Below are 24,243 nucleotides of genomic sequence, written 5' to 3' on the forward strand. Positions count from 1 at the left end.
TGGTCAAGACAGAGAACAAGTAGATGGCATTATCAGCTCATTCTAGCGTATACTTTTGGGGACAAGGCAGCCAAAACTTATGGCCCCAGAATGGTTACCCAAGGACTATAGCTGCCATTACTCCTGGCTACAGCTTCATTCTGACTTTGTTTCCAGAGTCTGAGCTTGAAAGTGTATTCAGATTTCTTCCCCAAGCTCCTCTTAAAGCAAGAAGGGAGTACGGACTCGTTTGTTTTCTTTCCCAATAAAAAGAACACAAATGGGACCCAGACAGTGATTTAATCAACTCATTCAGTTTTAAGACCGTAGCAAAGTCAAGTAAAACTGAGTAAGGTTGATAGTTAAGTTTCTACTACTCACTAAAGTCTATTTTCTCAGAGTAAAGAAAAACCAAAAACCTCCATTTATGGAAAAACCCACTGGACATCCATTTAGGTAGAACTCTACTCTCTTCTGAAGTTAGACTTGACTACTTAAACAAAAGATCTTTATTGAAACAATATTGATATCTGAAAGTATAATACACAGTTTAGCACAAGATAAAATTCTTCATATTCTGCAATTTTGCGATAATCATGAAGCTGGATTGACTGGGAAGAATAATGTGAGATCTGATTAAAGTTCAGATTATTGCCCAAACATATGGGTTTCAAATAAACTGCATTCAAAACAATCACTCTTGCCCTGGGCCACACTCACACCTCCAAACAAAGTATTGTTTCCTGATGATCTCAATAAGTTACTAAACTGCCCTTAAAAAAACTAATTTTGCATGAAACCCTGGAGCAACAACTTGGCAATATTAAGATGCAGATTTTCCATGGAACAGCATAGACTTATTTTGGACCTGAGGCTGTAAGTGTTCATTTGATATGCATCATAAAGCCAGCAAGCAGCCTTTTGTCAGGCACCCAGCAGTTGCCAAACATGCAATAAGGAAAAACTATGGGAACTGGTTCCAACTCTTTCTTTCTCATGTTAAGTTTCTGGTGATTCTGAATCTGTTTTGAGGAGTGAAGGCAGTAAATAATGACCAAGTACCTTTTTTATGTGAATTGAGACACATTTTGGAGTAGAATCTGAAAGCACATCTGAACTTCCATTTTATTGATACTCATGATTTTTAGCTATGCACCCCCCAAAGTGAATATATAATGTATTTTCCATATATAGAGAACACCATTAATTTTTGTCACATTGAATCAGAAACTTCAATAATATTCAAATAAATTTTCATATAAATTTAAGTAATATAGTCTCAATAAAAATATTTTCCATCAAAAACAGTACTTTAAGTGGAATATAATATCTAAAAACATTAAGCACTCAAAATCATTTCAACATCATACTCTTTCCATTTAGAAAAATTAGCAATAGTTATTATCTTATTTATTTTATTATCTATTATTTAAACTTCTATCTGGGAATACTTCTTTAACCTTTGTTTTCTTACTGCTTGTACCTGAAAGTAACACAATTCCTTTTTTTTTGGAAATTCAGCATTTTTATTAGTCAAGTCACATTTTCCCCAGTTTTCCTACAAGGTATTTTTGTCCAGGGAAGTTTTGCCAATAATCATAAAGGGGGATACTCTGATGAATGCCGGTATGTCGCCAAACATGAATATATTATTTAAAACGGATGAATCTGTATATGCCTGTACACCTAAAACTCTATGAAAAGATGAAATATTTACTTGAGCATTTATCTGGCTGGCAAGCTGGAAAATTCCAGCCTCCCAGAGGTTAACCCTTTACCTTTCCTCCCTGACAAACATTGACAGAGAGGCAAAGTCAAAGAGCCCAAGTGTAGATTAATTCTGTGACCTTCATCTCACATTCAGCATTAAAGGTGAAAACCAGTTGCTTGCTGAGTTTTTAATTTACATTGAAAAGTATGTCGTGGGTGGTGGGGGGAGTGCTTACCGATTCCAGCTTCTCCAACAATCCAGGAGAGGCGAATGAAGAGCATGACACCCCAGATATTCAGCATACATCGTACCTGTGGGTTGAAGGAGCATGAAAAAGGGCGTGAGACGTGACAGTGGGACAACACCCAGGCATCACTGCAACTCTTGTTTTCAGGCCTTGTTAGCACGTAATCCAGTAGGACATTGAACAGACAGCTTTCATTTGTAAATAGAGGAAGTTTCTTACCAGCACACCTTTCACCCATCCAAACTTCACAGCGCCAGCTTGATCTTCTCCCTTGTTTTCAGCTTGTTCATCTCCAGGTGTCCCTTCACCGTTAGCAACCACATCAGCTGAACCTGGGGCCACTGATACATTCTACATTTTTACGGACAGCGAAAACATGATATCTGGTCAACACGCAGTTCCAGAAAACTTCCAAAGGCAAATCAAAATAGTTGACATAAAGCGTGTGTCAAAAAAGGAAACATTCTAGTCATTTTAATAATATGATTATTTTTTGCCCCGGGAGATGATGTGTTCGTTCTGCGGGTGATTTTAGGCACCACTGAGACTGCAAGGGTGGTAAAGGAAACTGGGCAGTTCTTCTACTGGTGAGAATATTACCTTAGGGAGAATGATCAGAGTTGGACAGATTTCGAATACAAAAATATGGAAAGAAGGAAGAGGGGGTGCCAGGCAGGAAAGAAAGATTTATCAAGAGTGAATGAGGGGTGGGGACTTTGCTGGTGGCACAATGGTTAGGACTCCGTACTTCCAATGCAGGAGGCACAGTTTTGATCCCTGGCTGGGAAACTGAGACCCCACATACTGTGGGGTGTGGGCAAAAAATGCAAAAAAAAAAGTGAATGAGTCTTTTATGAGGCGAAGTAAGACAAAAGTTAACATTCCTTACTAATGCAATGTTTGGCCTTCTTTCCATTAACCTCCCTGGGCTTCATTTTATCCATCTGAAATAATGATAACAAAAATTCTCCACTCATGTCAGAATATCTTTAAGAAGATTCAATAAAGGAACACATAGAAGTGTTTTGTCTTTTTTTTTTTTTTTTTTAGGTTTAGAGTTTTCTTCAAAGGTGCAAAAAGTGTATGACTACAAAAATGCTACTCCTGTAGGGGAATTTTCTTCCAGATTTGATATACCTTTGCCTGAGAATTGTTGGATGTGAAATAGTATTGTACAGAAGGTGAGAAGTCTCCCTACTGACTTCTAGAAAACTAGTAGAAATAAGTAGTAGTAAGTCCTATAAAAAAAGATCAGAACCTTTACTTACTTTTTTTTCCCCCACTGTGGCCTAATTTTGAAAAAAGATCTTCCCTGTCAGTTGAATAGTTTCGAGAAGGAAATAGCTATGTTTCTTTTAAGTTAAGAACAACTCTCTAGCCTTTCTTTTAGATTTGGCTGAATAATTTCGGGTGTGCCCACTTAATTTAGCCTGTCTAGCACTTCACCGACTGAGCTCCCCAAAAGCAATCTTCCCCAGTAAGGATTTTGAAATTATTAGGGAAGACTTTTAGATTCAGCAGTTGATTATGGTATTAAAGAACAACTTTATAAGGACTTTATTTGGGAACAACTGAAGCTCTTGTTCTTGCCATGCTCAAGGGTTCTTGCTTCTTTGGGCTTTAGAAGGCAATGGCACCCACTCTAGTACTCTTGCCTGGGAAATCCCATGAACAGAGGAGCCTGGTAGGCTGCAGTCCATGGGGTCGCTAAGAGTCAGACATGACTGAGTGACTTCACTTTCACTTTTCACTTTCATGCATTGGAGAAGGAAATGGCAACCCACTCCAGTGTTCTTGCCTGGAGAATCCCAGGGATGGGGGAGCCTGGTGGGCTGCCGTCTATGGGATCGCACAGAGTCGGACATGACTGAAGCAAGTTAGCAGCAGCAGCAGCAGTACCATTAGCATGGGAAAGTCCCCTGGAGGAGGACATGGCAACACACTCCAGTATTCTTGCCTGGAGACTCCCATGGACAGAGGAGCCTGATGGGCTGCAGTCCATAGGGTTGCAAAGAGTTGGACACCGCTGAAGTGACTTAGGACATACCATTAGCAGCTCCTCCATCCATGGGATTTTCCAGGCAAGAGTACTGGAGTGGGTTGCCATTGCCTTCTCCAATACCCATTGTAAGATGACCCTAATCTGGGCTGTTTAGTCAAGTGATTTTGACCTTTTGTCTCTTTCTAGAAGTCCTTTAAGCAAGGATTTCTCCCAATTTTGTTCTCTATAAGACTTTTTTCATGACACTATTATGCCACTTTGATAACCAATGTAATACGTGATAGGAGTTATTGTATGTGAACTGAACTGGAGGAGATGTGAGTTACTTCTTAATCCAAATCAAGGACCTGCCATAGAGCAGGCCATTGATAAACAGTACTGAATCCATAAAGTGGACTTGAAGGCTACCCAATCTCTACCACTTAAGAGCAGAGAAACTCATCTCTTATCCATTCTTGCCTCTTGTTTCTTTTTTCTTCTTTCCCTATTGGGTATTCCATTTCTCACTATTTCCTCTGTGCAGGCCACATTAAATAAGAGATAGAAAGGGAATGTTTCACAAGTAAGATTATCTTATTCTTTTCTGACAGCATTAGGAAAAAACTGAAAGTGATAGTTAAAATTATTTCTGAATTATTTGAGAAATATTCTCATTGTGAGCATACTCAATCCCTACTTAACAAATAATTGAAACTGACACTATATACTCATATCAGTATAAAGTATGGATAAACAAAGGCCATAGAAACAGGCTGAGCTGGGCAGAAATTGGTGATCTATATCAACCACAAATGTAAGACATGCATGTAATTAAAAAAATTTTAGTAGCTAGTTCAAAAAAAAGTTAAAAAAAGAATTTAGTAAAGTAATTTGGGTTCAGATATGGATCCTTACATTTAAAAATATATTTAGTTTTTGTAGAATATTTTATGTTCCATATCAGCAATATAGATATTCATTAGCAGTAAGGGCACCCCATCTTATAGGAGAGAGCTCAACCACAGAATGTCTTAATAATATACTGTACTTAATAGATCTGTATAAAATACTATCATTTCAGCACTAATCATTATAAAAATATTAACAAAATATTTTATATTCTTTTTTTCCATACCATGTCTCTGAATCCAGTGTGTATTTCACAATGATAGCACATCTCAGTTTGTGCTAACCACTTTTCAAGTGCTCAATAGCCGCATGTGGCTAGAGCTATTATATTGGATCTCACATGTCTATACAACACAGTCAATTTCAGATGGATGAAATACTTGAAGTTGTTCTCCAGTCAATTAAAAATTCTATTTTTTTTTTGAAAGGATTCTACACTTGTAAGGCAGCTGAGTAGGTCAAATGTAAATTTTATTTTGTGTAACTGGAAAAATCAATGAGAGTGAGGACTTGAGGAATGTGTTAAAATATTCATGAATGTTGAAGAGATTATTTGGTTAGGAGATTCATTTATTTGACTTGATATGAGAAAACTTTCAAATTGTCAATATCCTAGTTAATAAGATCCCATGGCCAGACCATCAGCAGCTACTCAGTCAGGGAGAAAGCAATTTCCTTTTTCTGGGTTAATTAGGGAGCCCATGAGACAGAACCTTAGTCACTCACTTTTTAAAGGCAATCTTGGGACTAAAATCCATGTTTCCTGATTAAACTTGAACTTGAGGGTTTGGTCCAGGAAATTGCTCTGCTCTTCTATGAATTCTAATGGTAACTCTGACCCTTAGATCTGGATTAGACTACCAATTATTGTTTAAAAAAAAAAAAAAAGGCATTTACAAAGTAGGCTAAAGTGTAAATAAAATATCTAAAATTTCTTCTTAAATGAACATTTTTATCTGATGGATGCCCTTCTGGTCACAGTTTAACAGTTCTTCAATTTATCACTAGGACATTACAATGTGCAACAAAAATAATATTCTATGAAGTCATGTCAAGGAAATAATTATATAAAAAAATTAGTAAGCAGTTATCTTCTAAGTTATTCGAAATTTGGGTCACTGTAGGATCTATAACTCTCTCTTAGGTATGTTCTACCTGCTAGAGTCTCAAAGTTTTAAATATACTTATACCACAGTGGGGAAAAATCCCTTGAATGTATATTTATTCCATGGATAATAAAGGTCTGACAGCAAATTCTTAAGTAGAATCCATTTCCATTCCTTGCTGTCATGCGGAAACTGAAAAATCTTTGTCCCATACAAACTGGGAGACTCAGAATCTAGTTTGGCTACACAATTAATTCAGTGCTTGTCCTCCAGCAAGTTATTTAACCTTTCCTGGATACTGCCAATGAGGTTAAATCCAATGGGTTTTCTAAAAATCTTACTTTGAAGTAGTTTACTCTAAGGCAAAATCATTTTTCTGTTTGCCGTCTTCGTCTTCTAACATGGCAGAGCAAAACCTGGTTTCACTCTTTAATAAATGCCTCCTTTGTAAGGCCAAACAGCAATTATAAATTAACTTATCATCAAAGTATGGAATAGCACTTCAGTTCGAGGATTTGTAGGACTTCATGGCTGTGAGCTATAACAGCGGGCTGGCAGACTCCTGGCTGGTGCACGTTCTTGGGACCAAAGTCTCAAAGACTCAAAGTTTTATGATTGCTGCCTGAAACCAGTTTTTTCCTCCATACTTTGAATTAATTTGTTTGTTCACACTCCATTACCGTAAATGATGACCCACAACCTTTAATAAATGCATTTTAAATTACACAGCTTTAGGGAATGATTATTTATTTACCAAGAGTTTTACCTGTGTGTTAAGTATTCAGAAAAGGTAAAGGGAAGAAAGAAAGAAAGAAAGAAAGAAAGACCATTTGATAAAAGACTTTCCCCCCTCCAATATTGATAAACTAGTAAAGATTCAATCACATGTGGTTTAAGTAAATTGCTACTAGATTTTTATAGATGATTAAAGATTGAATTATTTTATTTAGTATAAAATACGTGATTTTTTCAGACCTCCAAAAAATGACAAATGGCTTTCTAGCTATTATCAAAGAAGAAAAATCAGTATATATACTTTTAATATTTATTAAATGTTTTTCAGTGTGCATTTTACTTTTTAAATAAAACTTAAAAATTATCTGGTATAAAAATTACCATGACCATCATTAATAATCATTTACTAAGTTTGTACTCATTATAAGCAGTGTGCTAGACTTTGTCTGCATATAAACTGTAATATTTATAAGCATCCTGCAAAATCAATTGATATTATATAACTTGTAGGCAAAGGAGAAGGGGGGTGGTAGAGGATAAGCTGCTTGGATAACATCACCAACTCAGTGGACATAAGTTTGAGCAAACTTGGGGAGACAGGGGAGGACAGAAGAGCCTGGTGTGCTACAGTTCAGGGGTCTCAAAGAGTCAGACACAACTTAGCGACTGAGCAACAACAACTTGTACAGTACTGTGAGTAAGGGATGAAGTAATTTTTCTCTACTTTTAACCAGAGTTTTCAGAAGTCTGTAATTCATGGCCATCAGTATAGGCATTTAGCTCTTTACTACACAGAAAATGAAAAGGATTTCTGCACTATGATATCAAATCATTGGGATTACAATTTCTGTCAATATCTATCACTCCTGGAGTTCTATTTAAGATAGAGACTTAAAATAATGTCTTTCAAGCCTATTTTTCATTTTACCTACTAGGACAAGCTTATTATGTAATTTTTTTCCAACTTGGAAGCTATAATCAGGATTTGTACAAAATCCAACTGATTTCTGACTAAGTATGTTCTGCCATTTAGTATGAATGTACCATTCCTATATGGCTTTTAAAAGCATGATTAGGGATCAAAAAAATCTCTCTTAACTTATACTATGTCAGTTACTTTCTACTTTTAAATTATTTAAGTAAACACTAAAAGTTATTTTTTTGCATACAAAATCAGTGACACATCTGAGTATATTTATATAACATTTGTTCTAGTGATCATTTCTATTTGTGATTTGAAGAACTACCATAAAGTTGTCAAGGACCACGAGAAGGTGACAGCATATTTACTTTATACTGCAAGTCTTCATGTTTTATTTGGGAGGTGGGAGGAAAGCAGGGGGAATAGCAGAATCAAATTCACTAGCAAGGAGGAAATGAATTGAAGAAGGCCCAGACTGTTAATGTCTGAAGGACAGCACAGAAGTGGAACACATGGAACAGGTGTTCACAAGTTCAGCAACACCAGAATGGCCCTTGCTGTGTGAATGTACCCATTGTAGATTTGCTGATTATATTCAGATTCTGCTTCCAATTTGGTTATGTGCATAGTTCTTCATGATTTAATCAAACTGAAGTCCCCTAGATGAGGGTCTTCAGCAATGGCTTAGCGGTAAAAATTGACTTGCAATGCAGGAGACACAGGAGATGTGGATTTGATCCCTGGGTCAAGAAGATCTCCTGGAGGAGGAAATGGCAGCCCACTCCAGTATTCTTGTCTGGAGAATCCCATGAACAGAGAAGCCTGGCGGGCTTCTGTGCATAGAGTTGCAAATCGTCAGACAGGACTGAAGCAACTGAGCACTCACCTTAGATGAGGATCAAGTTCACAAAAAGAATAACTATACTGGTTCAGAATGATTATTCAGGGCATTGAGACTAAATCTAATTTTTAAAGTATTTAATTTGCCATTCCTTCATATCTGAGGAAAAATACTACAAGTTAAAGCCCTTAGTCTCATCTTTTCAAAAATAATATTTCAGACAGTCATCAAAACTGTCAAATGCAGCTGTGACATTTCTCCTGTTCAGTTATTCAGACAGTTTTCTAACAATAGTGCCCTCAGAGCTTTTCTCCCCTTATATAAATATTTATGTAAACCATGGCTTTGGAAATTATAAATCAGCCACTTTCCTCTCTATGGAATATCAGTCCTAAGAACACTGTGAATTTACACCATTTCGCTTTTAATAGGGGCTTTCTTGGTAGATCAGCCTGTAAAGAATTTGCCTGCAATGCAGGGGACCCTGGTTCAATTCCTGGGTTGGGAAGACCCCCTGGAGAACGGACAGGCTACCCACTCCTGTGGCTTAGACGGTAAAGAATCCACCTGAAATGTCGGAGACCTGGGTTCAATCCCTGGGTTGGGAAGATCCCCTGGAGGAGGGCATGACAACCTACTCCAGTATTCTTGCCTGGAGAATCCCAGGAGTTAAAATTTTCATTTCTTTTGTTGTAAGTTGGAGAAGGGAGTGAGAATATTAAAATTTTGATCCCAATTGTAACAAAGTATGCAGCTTTAAAAATTATCATGTGTAATGAGGTAGGGAACAGTGGAATAAAATTTCAAGTCTGCTCGTTTTACTTCTTCAGGATAAATCAAAATCTCTTTATAATGTTCTAAATTTCTTTCTGCACTTCCCATGTCTCAAACTCCTTGTGCCCCTTCTTTCAACCTTCTTTTCCCTCTTTTCCTTCTCCTTTTTCTTTCTTCTCCTTTCCCCTTCTCTCACATAGAAAAGGAAAATGACACCTTAGTCTGATTGGAGCTTCAAATTGCCTGGCTTCTTAACAGTTTTTCCTCAGGGCTGCCATTTTGTCCAAAACCACTACAGTGCTAATGTCTTTTGATTAAAGCACCAAATATCCCAAATTAGATCTAAACCTTATGTCTATAAGTAAAGCAGCCATTTAGCAGAATGTTGGTAATATAGTACACCGCACAAGTACGGTCTGGTGGGGAGAGGGGTAAAGAGACAGGGCATAGCTCTTTCTCTGCATGTTGCTCAGTCTCCAGAGTTAGGACCCAGGGTCCAGGATCCTGAGCAGCCAAGGGGAATTGGTTATAGAGAGCGATTTTCCTGAGGTAAGAAAGATGAGCAGAAACTAAGGGCAGCTTTCCACCTTTATTAGAATTGTATTAGCAGTATTCCTAGAATCCCTGGAGTAGACAATCATTTAATTTAAAAAAGGTTGAATGAATGAATGAATATGAAAAGAATTGTTTCAGCCATTTTTTTCTCCTTACCTTAAACCCTAGGCAAAAATAGAGTGCATTTAGATATGAGACAAATAATTATTCTTCATAGTAGTTAATGATATCACATAAAGAGTGCTATTCATTCCAAACTATGTTCCAGATGAGCAGGAAAATAAAGTGCATCGATATATTTTAGAACAAGTTACAGAAGAAGAAATCTATTAAGCTTACATGCTTTGCTAAAGATTAGAAAAAGTGCTGCCTCATGCTTCTAACAGCTTGGCCATATTCCTTAAATAATGAAAAGTTTAGCCACTTCTGCTGCTTCTTTAGTAAAGTTTAATTTAGTTACTTTTATATGCTTAAGTGCCTGCAGGAACCTTGGGCAAGGTTTTGAAGAGGAAGTGATAAAGTGCTGAATCATATACATGTCTTCTCTCTCTTTAAAGAATATAAAAAATACCCATATGCTCTAAAGTCTATTTGCACAGTATTCACTACAGCAGGCACCAGTGATTCCTTTTTTTTTTTTTTAAACAACTGTTGTGGAGGCATTAATACCAATGTGAAACCAGCTTAGTATTCAGTTTGACATGCTTAACCAAGTGTGAATTGAATAGACAATAACTGTAAACAAGATCCCACATATTGCCTAACTTTCAGAATTCATTTTTTAGTTCTCTTTCCCAGCTAGTAAACGTTTGTGAAACACTTTTTGTGTATCTTCTGTTAATCGGGAACTAGGAACAGTTGTATGAGTAAGATGGACAGCTTGCCATAGAATTCTTCATTGGACACTTTTACATTTATAAGGTTCGTATGGAGCAGGGAATCACCTGAAGGAATAAGCAGGATACTTGTCTGTACCCTTAAGCTTACCTTTGCAAGTTGCTCGTGAATGTCCAGCAGGCTGGGTCGGTTGACCTTGGGCCCGCTAACACTGCCGGTGTTGCGATAGTACTCGATCTTGGGCACAGCATCCACAGTGTTGTGGCCAAAGGTTTGTAGGTAGTATGTGTTTGTGTGAGAATCGTAAGCGTGAAAACTGGCATCTGTTTTAGCCGTTTCTCCAGTTTGGAGGAAATTGTCGTAGCACTCCTGATTCCCAGGCCTAAAGCTGATTCTAAATCTGTTCTGACCTTCATCCCCAAAAGAGGTTTCCTCATAATGTGGAGGATCAGCATTGTCATTCATAGCCGCACTGCTCTCATGGCTCTCATTTATGACATTAACTTGAAAGCGATTGGTATTACTGGGCGTGGAATCCAGAAATACATTGGAAGAGTTGCTCAGTGACATCTTCCAAATAGATTTTTCACTAAGCTGACTATTTTACGGTTGTTTAAAAAAATGTGTAGATTTGCTCTCCAAAACAGACACTGAAGTGCTACATTAGGGAGCTCTTGACTTTTGTCCTAGAACAACGCAACAAATAGATTCTTGATATATTGTCTCCTATACAATCTTCAGAATGTTCTTCAAAGCTGTCATTAAAAGAGAAAATTAATCTTGTTCCAGGTAACATACATATATTTAAGTAGGGTTGAGGTATGAGGGAACAGTTTTCTTTCATAAGACTTAACAACTTTAAATTCATTTCCTTAAAAATGACCTGTCTATGAACCTGGTAGCTCAGACAGTAAAGAATCTGCCTGCAAGTTCTGCAGGAGATTTGGGTTCCATCCCTGGGTGGGGAAGTTCCCCTGGAGAAGGGAATGGCTACCCACTTTAGTACTCTTGCCTGGAGAATTCCATGGACAGAGGAGCCTTGTGGGCTACAGTACCTGGGGTCGCAAAGAGTCGGACATGACTGAGTGATTAACACTTACACTTAGGAACTTTAGTTACCTAAGCAATTAAATCCTGTAATAAATAACTGGGGACGTGCTTCAGCAAACAGAATTTCCAATGGAGTCATTAAAATGCCACCTGCGTTTCTAGTATTTGCTTGTACTTAATGCAGGTGGATTCAATATGACTTTAGAAAAGATGAAATTCTACCAAACAAATTGAGTGAAGACTAATGAGAATATTTTCAGCCTGAAACACAGTACATTGGCAGTACTAAATGTGGAAACTGGAAAGTATATTATGATTGATATTAACACATATTACATCATGAGTAAATTTCTAAAATATTTCTAGAATTTCTAAAGACAAGGTCCTGTAGGGTTATAAAAATATATCCTGTCAAGATGTCTCTGAATTCTTGGATCTTTTACTAGTCTTCAAAATATTTCATTTGTTCATACATTTGTTTGTTTAACAAATGTTATTATGGAATCTTTAAAAAACAGGAGTATTCAGGGTAAGGAAATACATCTTAGTCCTTAATAAAGTTATATGCTATATTTAGGCAGAATAATTATGCTCTACTGATTCCCTTTAATGAAATATTCTCAATTTTTGAGAGGTTTTTATTTGACTGTGAGATAGATAGACTACATAATCATTTTCACAATCCACAATATAATCCCATTTTAGAATGTTCTTTCATTAGAATAATACCTGTATTGATATCCTAAAATTTGGCTTTTCAAAGAAAATTCAACAAAGATAGATAAATACAAAAAACAAACAAACAAAAAAAACCTTGCTTCTCCCCAGCAGCTATTTCTTTGAATTAAAGGAAAAAAAAAAATCTCAGCTTCAACTCCAAGTAATAATTCCTGGGGAAATAATAAGTGAAGCTATTATTTCTTTAGTTTTTATGGAACCTCTCACTTATCTTCATAGCCCTTGACATCCTCCCTTTTACTCCTCAGAATCCACTTTACAGCATAATTTTAAATATACTTTTTACCCTGCCCAGAAATATTTACCTTACCACCTGGGAGCCTTCTTCTCAGGAATCATAGCCTTCAGCATCACCCAGGCATATATGAACCACTTAGCTCTCACTCCCCGCCCCCACTGCCCCAAACATTAGGTTTCTTCTTATTGGCTAAAATCTTCCTTGAAAAAGACGACCAAGCAATGATTGGCCTGAAATAATACCACCCAGCCATTAGCACAGAAGAACCTTGAGTTCTACATCAACTTGTAACCAGGAGTAAACCATTAATCCCTTTAGACAGGAAGACAAATAGTTTCTTTAATTCATGAATTGCTCAACAGCAATCATCCAACAAAATATGAACCGTGCTTCAGTTGTTTGAGGTTAGATAAATAGAATCTTATCTCATTTCACATGATTCCTAGTGACCTCCTATTTTTCAGGATTTGCAGCAAAATATAGGCCTCCAAACATAATGTCTATACTTTGCAACTAGAAAATGGTATTTGAGATGATTTTATCTTGTGTATGGTAGATATTATCTTGATTCTTCTCTTCATGGGAAATGAGCAGATAGAATATGATCAATGACTTATTATTGACAATTATTTCTACTTAATGGGGAAAGCTCTTTTAAGCAGGAATCAAACTATGGGTAAGTTTTTCAGTGGCACTGCTAAATGACCTTTTTAACCTCCACCTGGCAAAACATTTTTTTTTTTCTCAAATCAAAACTGGGTTTTGAGTTTTGTTGCAGGAAAGGTTTTGCTCAAATCTGTGAGGTGGTGCTTATTAAGACAGCACAAAGAGTTCCTCCATGCAGGTTCTGTCATTGGTTTTCGATCAGGATGATTGAAGGAGTCCTCCTCATGTTTTATTAGAAACAATTCCGGTGATTTCCAGTTGTCTGAGCAGCACACTTGTGGTGTGATACAGAGAGCAGGAGAAAGTCTCTGAAGTCAGTGCGCTTGATCTACATCCTGGTCCTGTCCCTTCCTGTCTATGTGAACTCTGCAAGTTAGTCAGCCTCATTGTACCTTAACTTCCTCACCTGTAAAGTGCAGTTGTGAACAATACTGTATTGTAGACTTAATGTTAGAGTTAAATAAGTTTGTGTAGAACATTAATGTGCTAATTTCAGAAAACACCAGCTTGCACTTGGTGTTTTCTTTTACTATTTTGACAATACTTAGAATTCACTGATGACTTTTGCAGTCACATCCAAGGGTCTGAGGTAAATCATTAGAGGTTGGGATAGGTACTATGTCTATTAAAATAGGAGGAATGGTAGGTGAACAGATATCAGATTGTACAAAGAGGTCTACAGGTACCTATGTAAAATGCCTTAGAGGCTCTTAGATAAATGTCATGTTAATAAGTCAGGCTAATGTCATGAGACTGTATCAGAAATTGAGACAGAATTACATGGAAGATAAAGACCTATAACTCATTTTGCTCTTAAAGGCCACTGGTGCAAGGCATTTATCTGTTCCACAAAGGGTTCTGACTTCCCATATAATAGACAAAGGGAGTAGTTGCATTTCAGACTCAGCTGAGTGAAGCCAGCTGTTTAGATCAGCTAAAATGAGGCTGGGACCCAAAATAAGTCCTATTCACTCACCCTGGACAGGGGTTATGAACTTACCTGCAGTATTTCTGCCACCTCTGGCCTCCCTTTCCTTCAACTGTTCCCTTAACTCCAGCCCTCTTTGAGGAGCCCATCTATTTATTCCTCAACCTTTTTCCTCTACCAAAGACTATGACTGCCTCTGATAGCCATCAATTTCCTTTTTTCTTGCTGACTAACTACTTGACTACAGTGTAGTGTGAATTGGTTTTGGTTTTAGTCTTACATCAACTAGACACTTTCACTCAAAGCCTTTTATCTCTAACTGTGAAATGAAAGTCTTTGTTCTCCATTAAGGGGATTCAGCCATTCTGGAGCAGATGGGAGATGGTTTAGGGGATATGGATGAAATTACACCATCCATAAAGCCAACCTGGAAAGGCCTTTCAGACAGGTAGGTAAGGTAACAGGGGAAAACTGTCTAGAGGTCCTCTCTGTCTTTTTTCTTGTCCTCCTTGCCAGGGCTCTTGGGAATTGGCATCTACGGGATAATCTGACTATGACATTGAACATCTATTCCTAAAAGGATTAGAATTTCATGAAATTTCCAGGAGCTCCATGCTGTAACCATCTTTTATATCATATTGTTTTTGGCTCTGAAAATACAGAGCCAAATATTTCCTTCTAACATTTCCTTCCCATAGCTTTCCCCCCACCCCAAAAGGCACAAAATAGTCTAAGGCACAAAATAACCCTGAATGAAGGTGAATGAAGACACTTTTGGTGAAAAGAATTTCTCTTTAGTAGGATTAGAAATAATATAATGCTAAGGCAGGTTTGATAATATCTGAAAAGTTTATGGGTATTGAATATTCAGAAACAATGCTCATACTTTACAAAGTTTTTTATCTTTGGTTTTTGGAGTCTTTTTCCTTGTTGAAATAAAGATCTGTCCTTGTTAACATAACAAATCTAGTCACCAAAATGAAAGGTCTTGTTGGGTGCCTTCCTTGGGAGACAAATGGAGTATCTGATACTTGGGGACATATCTTAGTGAGTACTTCAAAAGTCTGGGTCACTAAGGAGATGACTAGGATCATGGACATTTATAGATTTCAGTGTGTCCAGCGGACTTGGCTCAGTGACCTGTTCTGGACCAAATTACTAACTGGATACAAAGTATCCTAGGTTGACACTCCAGTACATACTGGGATTCAAAGACTCTCCTTAAGGTGTGAGTTTGGTTCAGAAAATCTATAGCCAGCACAGATGTGTTCTAAATCTACTAGGAGATGAAAAGTGTCAGGGATTCTCACTGAAAAAGCTGATTTTGGAGTGCCATAGACCTGGGCAATAATCATATTATGAAATAGGCAAGAAGAAGTGTTGAGGACAGTGAATGTACAGCATGATATCTATAAACAATGACTATGATTTCGAGGATAGTTTAATTTCTAATACAATCATTCCATTGCTTGGTGACCTTTGAAAGTTACTTAATCTCTCTGAGCTTCAGTTCCTCATCTGTAAAATTGAAATAATAAAATAGAAATAGTAGTACCAAACTCAAAGGACTGATCAGAGTATCAAGTTGCATAATAAATGGAAAGAACTTAATTTAGTCCTTACTTTCAGTACGTATTAATCCTTTTTTTTTTTTTGGTGTGTATGGCAGGTCTGTATTCTCAAGTGACACAAATATTTTTGCATTATTTATCTCCTGGTGCATTCCTCCATTCATTTACAATAGATAGAATTTTGTAGTTGGAAATAATTTAGAATTATGTAATTTTATTTTTAATTTATCAAATGAAGAGAATGAATACCGGGGAGGTTGAATAACTTAACATCTAACCATTGCTTCTTAAGGTTTGATAATCTCTTTAACAATTACCAATAAGGATAATAAATAATGATGGCAAGGTATATTTAAACAGTGTTTTCTGGTTTTCAAATTACTTTCCCACTCATTATAAGTCATTTGGTCCTCCCATAATTCCTGCAAAACATGTAAAATAGTTTTCTTTATCCTTGTTTTACAGCTGTGGGACTTAAGTTCCCATTGGATAACTTTTTAGGTCATAATGCTTGTTCTTGGCTAGACAAATATTAGAATTAAAATCTCAGAGTTTGGGCTCCTAAACTGAAGAACTTTTCATGACATCTTAAATCTTTATTCATCTCAGTTCCCTGAGTTTCCAGGTATATTTGTAGAGTTCACAAGGCACTAGAATTAAAAAGGTTGTTAAAAAGTCTCTGGATAACCTCCTCGCTGAACTTAACAGAGATGAGATGACTTGGCCAAGGTTGACAGCTATAATGGTGGCAGAATGGAGCCTGGACTTCTTATTTCCACTAGGTCACAATGAAAACTCCTTTTGTAATTTTATTTATAAAAGGGGAGGGGAAGGGAGTATCACTATGATCCCAAGCTAGGGAATTTTATTGCAAGAGATTCTAGAAAAAGAAGAAATAAAAGGGTCAAATCATGGTATTTTGGAATCTTTATGGCCTGCGGTTACTTGTAAGGTTTGTGTGAACATTGTTGACCTATGGCTATTTTTAGGAAATATATATTCTGTTTATTCTTTGGAGTGAAGGACCCTTATCTTTGACACCTAATTCTCTAAAGCAAGGGAGCCAGAGTGAGTATAGCGAGGGTGTCTGGGTGTTGCATAGGAGCAGATGCAGGGCTTCCCTGGTGGCTCAGACAGTAAAGCATCTGCCTGCAATGTGGGAGACCAGGGTTTGATCCCTGAGTTGAGAAGATCCCCTGGAGAAGGAAATGGCAACCCACTCCAGTAATCTTGCCTGGAAAATTCCATGGATGGAGGAGCCTGGTAGGTGACAGTCCATGGGATCACAAAGAGTCGGAGATGACTGAGCAACTTCACTTACTTACTTACTTACTTACTTACTTATTCATTAGAAAACTCAGTGTGAGGACAGAGGAAAGTGAAAAATCCCAACAGTGGTTTATTAACCACACACATTTATTGAATTTAGTGAGTGAAATTAGCTTCTTCCAGCACACTGAAGGAAATTACAGTTGTGTCCATCATGTGTTCCAGCAGTATAACCCTAAAAACTGTAAAGCTGGAACATTCAGGCAAGTGCATATTCAAATGTCCCTTTATCAAACTCTTCTACTTCATCTTCCCATGTAGAGGAAGGCATGCTACTATATGGGTCTAACAGGATTTTGAAGCATCTGATAATAAGAAGTCCCAAGAAGATACACAAAATCCCAACAAAAGCGAAGCCAGTTTTCTGCTCCAGAGTCAATGAGAAAGCTGACACTTCGTTGACACTCATCTTAGCTGAAGTGTTGCCACAGTAGGTACTACTCATAATTCACTGTCACATCATTTTGGGTCTTCAGAATTCCTGCTGAAGTCACCTCTTGGCCTAGATACAAAATTGGACTCACTTTAGTTTTATCCATATAAAGCATTAGACAGGTAATTTTTAAAATAAAATATGATATTTTTCAAACTCTCTTGACTTAACTCACAAAAGATATTTGAAAATATCATCAGATATGGATCAGGATCAAATTAGCATTGGAGATGCTACTTTTACTGTAGTAATTACAGAATTGTCTTCATGGACACATAAAACTATACCTGTATACACTAAATATAAAATCAAGTATAAAGGGGAATAGTCAAATTATTAACCCTGAAAGCTTTTGATTCATTGCGAGATGGTTGTCATTACTTCTTTGACCCAAGTTGTCATCTAATTTTCATTTCATTTTTGCGTGTATCAATAAAGTCATAATAAATTATAGGTATAAGCTGATCAAGCTCTCTAAAGTCCATGCTTTAAGGTCTATCTCCAATGCCATTTTTTCTGATAGATTATGATCCTTTTAGGTAGGTGTAATATCTTCATTCTTTTTTACCCCCTTAGCTTTTAGACTTATATTCTTATAGTTTCTTTTCCACTACCGCTTTATACACTAAATGCTAATTTTTTAAAGAGAGAAATTGTGTTTTTAAAATTACATTAAAAAGAGCAATACCTAACATAGCGGCTTGCAAGTTACAACGCCGAAGTAGCCATGGATGATTAATCATCTCCCCAACTCCTCCATTATCTCTCACACCCTAATTAGACATAAAATCCAGGTTAAACAGCATGCTTTCTATGAAATTCAGCTGCAAGTCTAGCTCCCCAGACTCCTTGCCGACCAGATTCCCATTCTCTCTAAGCTCCTACTATATTGAGATTCTAACACTACAGCAAAAGTGTTCAGAATTTGTGTGTTGAATTGAAGCAAAATAGACCTTTCCATTTGATGTCTTAAAGTTAATTAAATTAATCAATTAAAATTAAGATTAGTTAATTAAATCAAATGGTTACTAACCCATAGCTGCCCTTCTTGAGAATTGTAACCAAAAGCTTGTCATCCAATAACTGAAAATGATAGACTGCTAGTGTTTTTGTCTTTTTTGTTGCTTCTTTTGATAATTTTAAAGATTGTATTTATTAAAATGACTGACCCTTCAGGGTTTTTTGGATTGAATTTTCAGAAAACAACTGAGGCAGAACAAGAAATTGGAGCTAAGGAGTGGAAAAAATGAGTAATTATTAAGAACAAGACTTACAGCTTTCAAACTTGTTCACCCACTTATGCAATAATTAATATCAAACAGTATTTATTTTATAATGGTTTGCATTACAAAATAGCTCTGTCTTCAAATCCTAAGTGTCAGAAATAATCAATAGGTTCTGTGACATGCTGGTTATTAGACTTTTCTGTTCAACAGAAGGAAAAATATGTTTCAACCATATTTATGTAATTTCTTTCTACCATTTTTCTGCATTAATAATTAAGTATACTGAATATATTTTAAGAAGATTTCAGATCACTTAAGTGGTCTTTTCTGAAGATTGAACTCTTTTTATACTATTTATCCTATAGAAGGTAGGGGAGACTGAACTGAATATCTATGACCTAGGTATTAACCAGAACTTTTTTTCTGACCAAAATTTTAATTTTATTGCTTTGTCAATTAAAAGTCATTTGCTTAGATTCATAATCATTTGCTTAGATTCATACATCCTCTGGTTCATTTATTTAATGGGTGGACAAACTGAAAAGGAGTCTGCTTCTACATGGAGATGCTGGATCAATCATTTGGCTGATTCAATCAAGTAACTAATTGAATTATTTCTTCACTGGAGTCCTGACCTTGCTAGGGTATACCATTTGACTGTCTCCTGGGACACTGGGTAAGAAGAGGCAATAAACGTGGTTTGCTGAAGGGCTTAGTAAACGGACTTCCTTCAACGAAGGGCTTGTTGCCCAGCACCTGGGAGTGCTACCAGCAGATAATCCTCAGCTGGTAGTTCCTCTCCTTGATAGCAGAGAGCTGCCTCACCCAAGGTCACTTCGCTTCCAACAGCAGACAACTAATAATAATTGATTAATGTGAGAATATAAGGGCCTGGCCGTCTTGGCTTAAAGGGTCACGATTCTGAAGAACCATTCTAGCTTTATATTTCATTAAGGAATAAGCTGAGGCTGTTGTTGTTTAATTACAGCTCAGATCCTGCCCACTCCTGCTTAACTCCCCACTTTTCCACAGGTATTGAGCCCAAGGGCAATACTTAGTAAGCATTTTGCACATTAATCTCTGTCTCAGAGTCTGGTTTCTGAGGAACCTAGCCTGAAACACTTGGTCTCACAAAAGTTAAAACATCTGAGCAGTTTTAATGATCTGTACATTTTTCGGCTAGGTCATCTCACCACCATGCAGAAACAGCCTAAACTGAGTATAGTTATGATATTAGCTAAATTTATTTATGTGTTTTTAAAAATCATTAAGAGGCCAAACTGACTTCCTTATTTGAAAGTTTATTTAAAATTTGGATTATTAGGGAAATAGAATCGACATGATTTAGTTGATACAAATATCATGGCAATAGAGTTAGTAGTCTCCCGTGATATTTTTTTGGGGGAAGCTGGTGAGATATGCCTGGATAATATTATTTTTATGTAGATTTATAGTTCACTGAAGTATCCTAATAAAAATTGTGTTCTGTAATCACAGAGACCGCTCTCTAACATAGTATCACAAAGGTCTAACTCTACATCCTCTTCAGTGTTTTTTGAACAGTAGCTTGAAGATATTAAAGTGATGATTATTAAATTTGACACAAAGCTGGGCCAAAAACTATAAGTTAACTTATAGACTCAAGATTCAAGGCAATTCTGATGACTGGAATTCTGGATGGAAACTTGAACATAAAATTTAATAGAAAAAAATTTAATAAAAACCCTTCTAAAGTCCCATATTTAAGTGAGAGGGAGAGAGATACATGAAACTTAGATTGGGGACACTTGACTGGGAAGTTCATGTGAACAGATGTTTTATTAATATCTGAAAAGGAAGAACTTGGACCTTTATATTCATCTTAAAATTCTACCTTACACCAAAGATAAAAACAAAATACAAGCTAAGGAGAACACCTCAAAGGGCAGTATTCAAATACTGAAAAAAAAGTCTGACCATTGCTGCAGGCAATGTGTTCACACAAACAAATAAGTTAAAAGTTAAGCAATTGCCTAACAGAATGTGCAGAAAATAGATTCTCTTGGGAATTTAAGCCATATATATATATATATATATACACACACATACATACATACATACATACATACATATATATATATAGTAGCTAAAATATCAGTATTTTCTGGCCTAAATTTTTCAAATATTTGCCTAACTTGTCTTATTTCAACACCAAATCTAATGTTTTTGAGAATATACTACTAAGCATGCTGAGCTTTGTACCTTTCAGTCAATTATAGAGTATAATATGATATAAAAGTAATCAAATATTATTAAAAATCAATAGAAGTGTTCAGATACAGCACTGATTTGTTTGTAATTAATAAGGTATCCAAAATCACTCAATTGTGGATAAAAAATACATTTCTTTCACTTTCTCTAATCCCTGGAACTGAAGTAAAAAAAAAAAAAAATTAGCAGCCTCTGTAAAACAAACATGTTAATGCCTACCTCAAAGGGAAACATCATCTTAATATCCTGTTTATAGGGAAATAGAAAATGAAAGAAATATGGGAGAAGTTTAGATCATGAAGCTACAAAGCTGTAAATAACAAAGCTTCATGAGAAAAAAAATTTGAGAATAAAGAAATGAATTTTTAGAAAAAGAGCAGAATGTAAAGTTATGTGGTAAAACTTATTTTAGATATGCTCTGCCACAAAAAAATGGGTCATATTATCAACATTGTACAGTTTAAATATCAGAGTCTATGTGTGTTATGATTAACATATTTCAGTATATTTCTACAATACTTCTGCACATGATAAAATATTGCCTCAAGCCATATTGACTAGAATAAATGTTGAGGTATTTTAGAAATGAGAAAATTAGTTGAAAGCATATCATTCCTTTCATGGCAATTGCCAGAAACTGGGATTTCTAAGTTCTGATGAGTCATGGGATTGGGCCAAGGGTATACCTGTAGTTATCAGTAGGCCCAAATCTCACTGAATTGTTTTGTTGCTGGTAACCAATAAGCAAGCTAACATGTCTTTCTATGACTAGCCATGCAAATAATACTATTGTGAGTAGTCAAGGAAAGATAATAGTATTTTTACACTTGATTCATGAATGTTATGTGTGATGTTTTTTCTTCTGTGAAATAAGTTTACTGACTGGAGATATACAAATTCACTTTTAATTCAATTTTATAGTCATTTAATCACCCAACAATGTGCAACTGCAGAAACCAAAATTGAAAAGCATGTGCCCATTAATAAAAGAATCTCCTATATCTTATTTCAATCAACAGGTTTTTTCCCCCTCCGGTTTACTCATCTATTAATGATATTCCAAACAATAAATCTAAAATAACAACTATTATAGTGGAATATAGTGTTCTAGGTAAAAAGTATTTTGATCACTAGATATAATCATCTCTAATGCTAATGATATGAACATTCATAATTTAATGAAATGAGACATACAGGAAAACCCTTGCTTAAAAATAATGAATTCTCCCATATACACATATATATACACCCCTTCAAATATCAAAATTATTAACCCCATTAAAAGATGGAAAAGAAGCCTTACTGAGGCCACATCTGCAAAGAACTGGTTGATAATTTGGAACAGAATATGTTGGAGTCAAAGAAAACCTTAAATTACAAACCCAGATGTCTTCATGATGAAGTGCATACATTCCAGGCCTTCCCAGGGATCCAAAACCTTGAGATATGCTAGAATCAACCTCCCCCCAACCTTTCAGATTTCAACCTTAAGAGAATTTCCCTTTTAAGAGAATCTTTGAATGGCTCCTCAAGGACTCTGACATTCCTTTTTTTTTCCTCCCCAAAGCACTGGAAACCTGGTCCAAAAATTCTCAAAATTCTCTTACTAGAGAAACCTAGTCTGTCAATACCATTCTGTCTCCAGTTCTCTTTGAACATATTAAATTGAAGAAACATAGAAACCACCTATAAAGCATTATGGAAGAATCATCAGCAAGCTGACTGGACACATACAACACATCTGCTTTTTTTTTTTTTTTTTCCATTTCTTTTTGTCAGCTGCAGCAGCAGAAACATTAGGGCTCTTTCTCCTTTAGAATTTGAACTCGGCAGACCTGCAGACTCCTTCCTCCCTCCCCTCTCCCCATCTCTTCTCCTGCTCTCTAGCTTCAGAAATACAAGAAAAGCAGACATGCTACTTCTCGTCTGGAGCTGCATTGGAATCCTGTCAGTTAATGCGGAGGGTAGGGGGAGAAAGTTACTTCGCAGGCAGAGATGTCTCACCTTCCATGCTTGTTGCCATGGAGATGAAATCCAGCGAGTAGATTTAAGGGTTGGCACGTTTGTCTGTGTTCGCTGATCGGTTCAATAACAATGTAAAAGGCGTGTCCTGGGGACCTCCGTGGAGTCACAGTACCGCGGTTAGCGCTTTCCTGGCCTACGTGTGTAAATAGATCTGTCTGTGATGGACAGAAGACGTGGGCGCCCGCGAAGTGCGTGTGCGCGCGCGAGTGTATTAGCAGGAAAATGTGCACGGATTTCTTCGATGTGGCAGTGTGTAAATATTTGCGCGCGCGTGTGCGCGTTTGTGAGGGCGTCTGACCGTTTGTGTACGTGAGAGAGAAGAGGTGGGAAGTGAGGGGGTGGGGGAAGGAAATCGGCTACTGCAGCAACAGGCTCTGTCTAGTCCTCAGCTCTTAAAAAAGCGGCTCATTCTCACTTGTATCACACTTTGCAGGTTAGCAATCCTTCATCACCAATAAGTCTTTCTAAGGCAATGGGGATTTTCCTTAATTTATTATTAAAAATCCTTGTTTTCCTCTCCTCTCTGCATTAGTAGCTGTGCCGCGGGCATTTTGCTCTGCTCGGTGACCTCAGCCTCAGTCGAGGAGTAGGCACTAAATTCTTACGTCTTCTCATCATATAAAGGAAAGACGTGAGTGAAGGGTGTATGGGTTTAACTGGGGACTGCATATGTCATCTGGAGTTATTTCCCCCTATCCTTCGCTTTTCCTAAGCAAACCCAACAGAATCCTCTTCTCTTAGGAGTAGGTGCCTAGGCGCTGTCCGTAGTGCTGAAACACTGCGTTGCTGCTAAGTCACTTCAGTCGTGTCCGACTCTGAGCGACCCCATAGACGGCAGCCCACAAGGCTCCTCCTTCCCCAGGATTCTCCAGGCAAGAACACTGCGTAGTACAAGCTATTAATAGAAGACATAAAGCGAAGAATCCTTAGATAAAGCCCGCATAGGGAGAGGGAGAGGGTGGGATGATTTGGGAGAATGGCATTGAAACATATATAGTATCATATATGAAACGAGTTGCCAGTCCAGGTTCGATGCACGATACTGGATGCCTGGGGCTGGTGCACTGGGACGACCCAGAGGGATGGTATGGGGAGGGAGGAGGGAGGAGGGTTCAGGATGGGGAACACATGTGTACCTATGGCTGATTCATTTTGGTATATGGCAAAACCAATACAATATTGTAAAGTTAAA

General features: G+C 37.0%; 2 protein-coding genes across 6 annotated transcripts in view; both read right to left on the reverse strand.

Annotated features, from left to right (window-relative positions):
- SLC12A1 (solute carrier family 12 member 1) overlaps positions 1-12,792 on the reverse strand; it is an 88,192-nt gene extending 75,400 nt beyond the window's left edge. For 3 of the 4 annotated variants that reach the window (XM_061428853.1, XM_061428854.1, XM_061428851.1), the window contains exons 1-4: positions 12,691-12,792; positions 10,748-11,283; positions 2,157-2,288; positions 1,926-2,001 (exon numbers count right to left, since the gene is read on the reverse strand). In XM_061428853.1, the coding sequence (XP_061284837.1) occupies positions 1,926-2,001; positions 2,157-2,288; positions 10,748-11,167 (628 nt within the window). In that variant the 5' untranslated portion in view covers positions 11,168-11,283; positions 12,691-12,792. Of the gene's footprint in view, positions 1-1,925; positions 2,002-2,156; positions 2,289-10,747; positions 11,353-12,690 lie in introns of all 4 variants that reach the window. The other variant, XM_061428852.1, reaches the window with a different exon arrangement.
- A 4,393-nt stretch (positions 12,793-17,185) lies between these two features.
- CTXN2 (cortexin 2) lies at positions 17,186-23,951 on the reverse strand. 2 transcript variants are annotated; one of them, XM_061428855.1, is made up of 2 exons: positions 23,031-23,951; positions 17,186-17,619 (listed from the first exon to the last, which is right to left on the reverse strand). In XM_061428855.1, the coding sequence occupies exon 2, from the start codon at positions 17,560-17,562 to the stop codon at positions 17,317-17,319; it is 246 nt and encodes an 81-aa protein (XP_061284839.1). In that variant the 5' UTR covers positions 17,563-17,619; positions 23,031-23,951; the 3' UTR covers positions 17,186-17,316. The 2 variants fall into 2 exon arrangements, with proteins under 2 accessions (XP_061284839.1, XP_061284840.1); XM_061428856.1 differs by lacking the exon at positions 23,031-23,951 and adding an exon at positions 18,239-18,327.
- Between the last annotated feature and the right edge of the window lie 292 nt (positions 23,952-24,243).

The sequence above is a fragment of the Bos javanicus genome, chromosome 10 (assembly GCF_032452875.1).
Source record: "Bos javanicus breed banteng chromosome 10, ARS-OSU_banteng_1.0, whole genome shotgun sequence".
Classification (NCBI taxonomy): Eukaryota; Metazoa; Chordata; class Mammalia; order Artiodactyla; family Bovidae; genus Bos; species Bos javanicus.

Bases quoted from the DNA above. Each gene is read 5' to 3' on its own strand.
- CTXN2 (XM_061428855.1), bottom strand. From the start codon at position 17,562: ATGAGTAGTACCTACTGTGGCAACACTTCAGCTAAGATGAGTGTCAAC.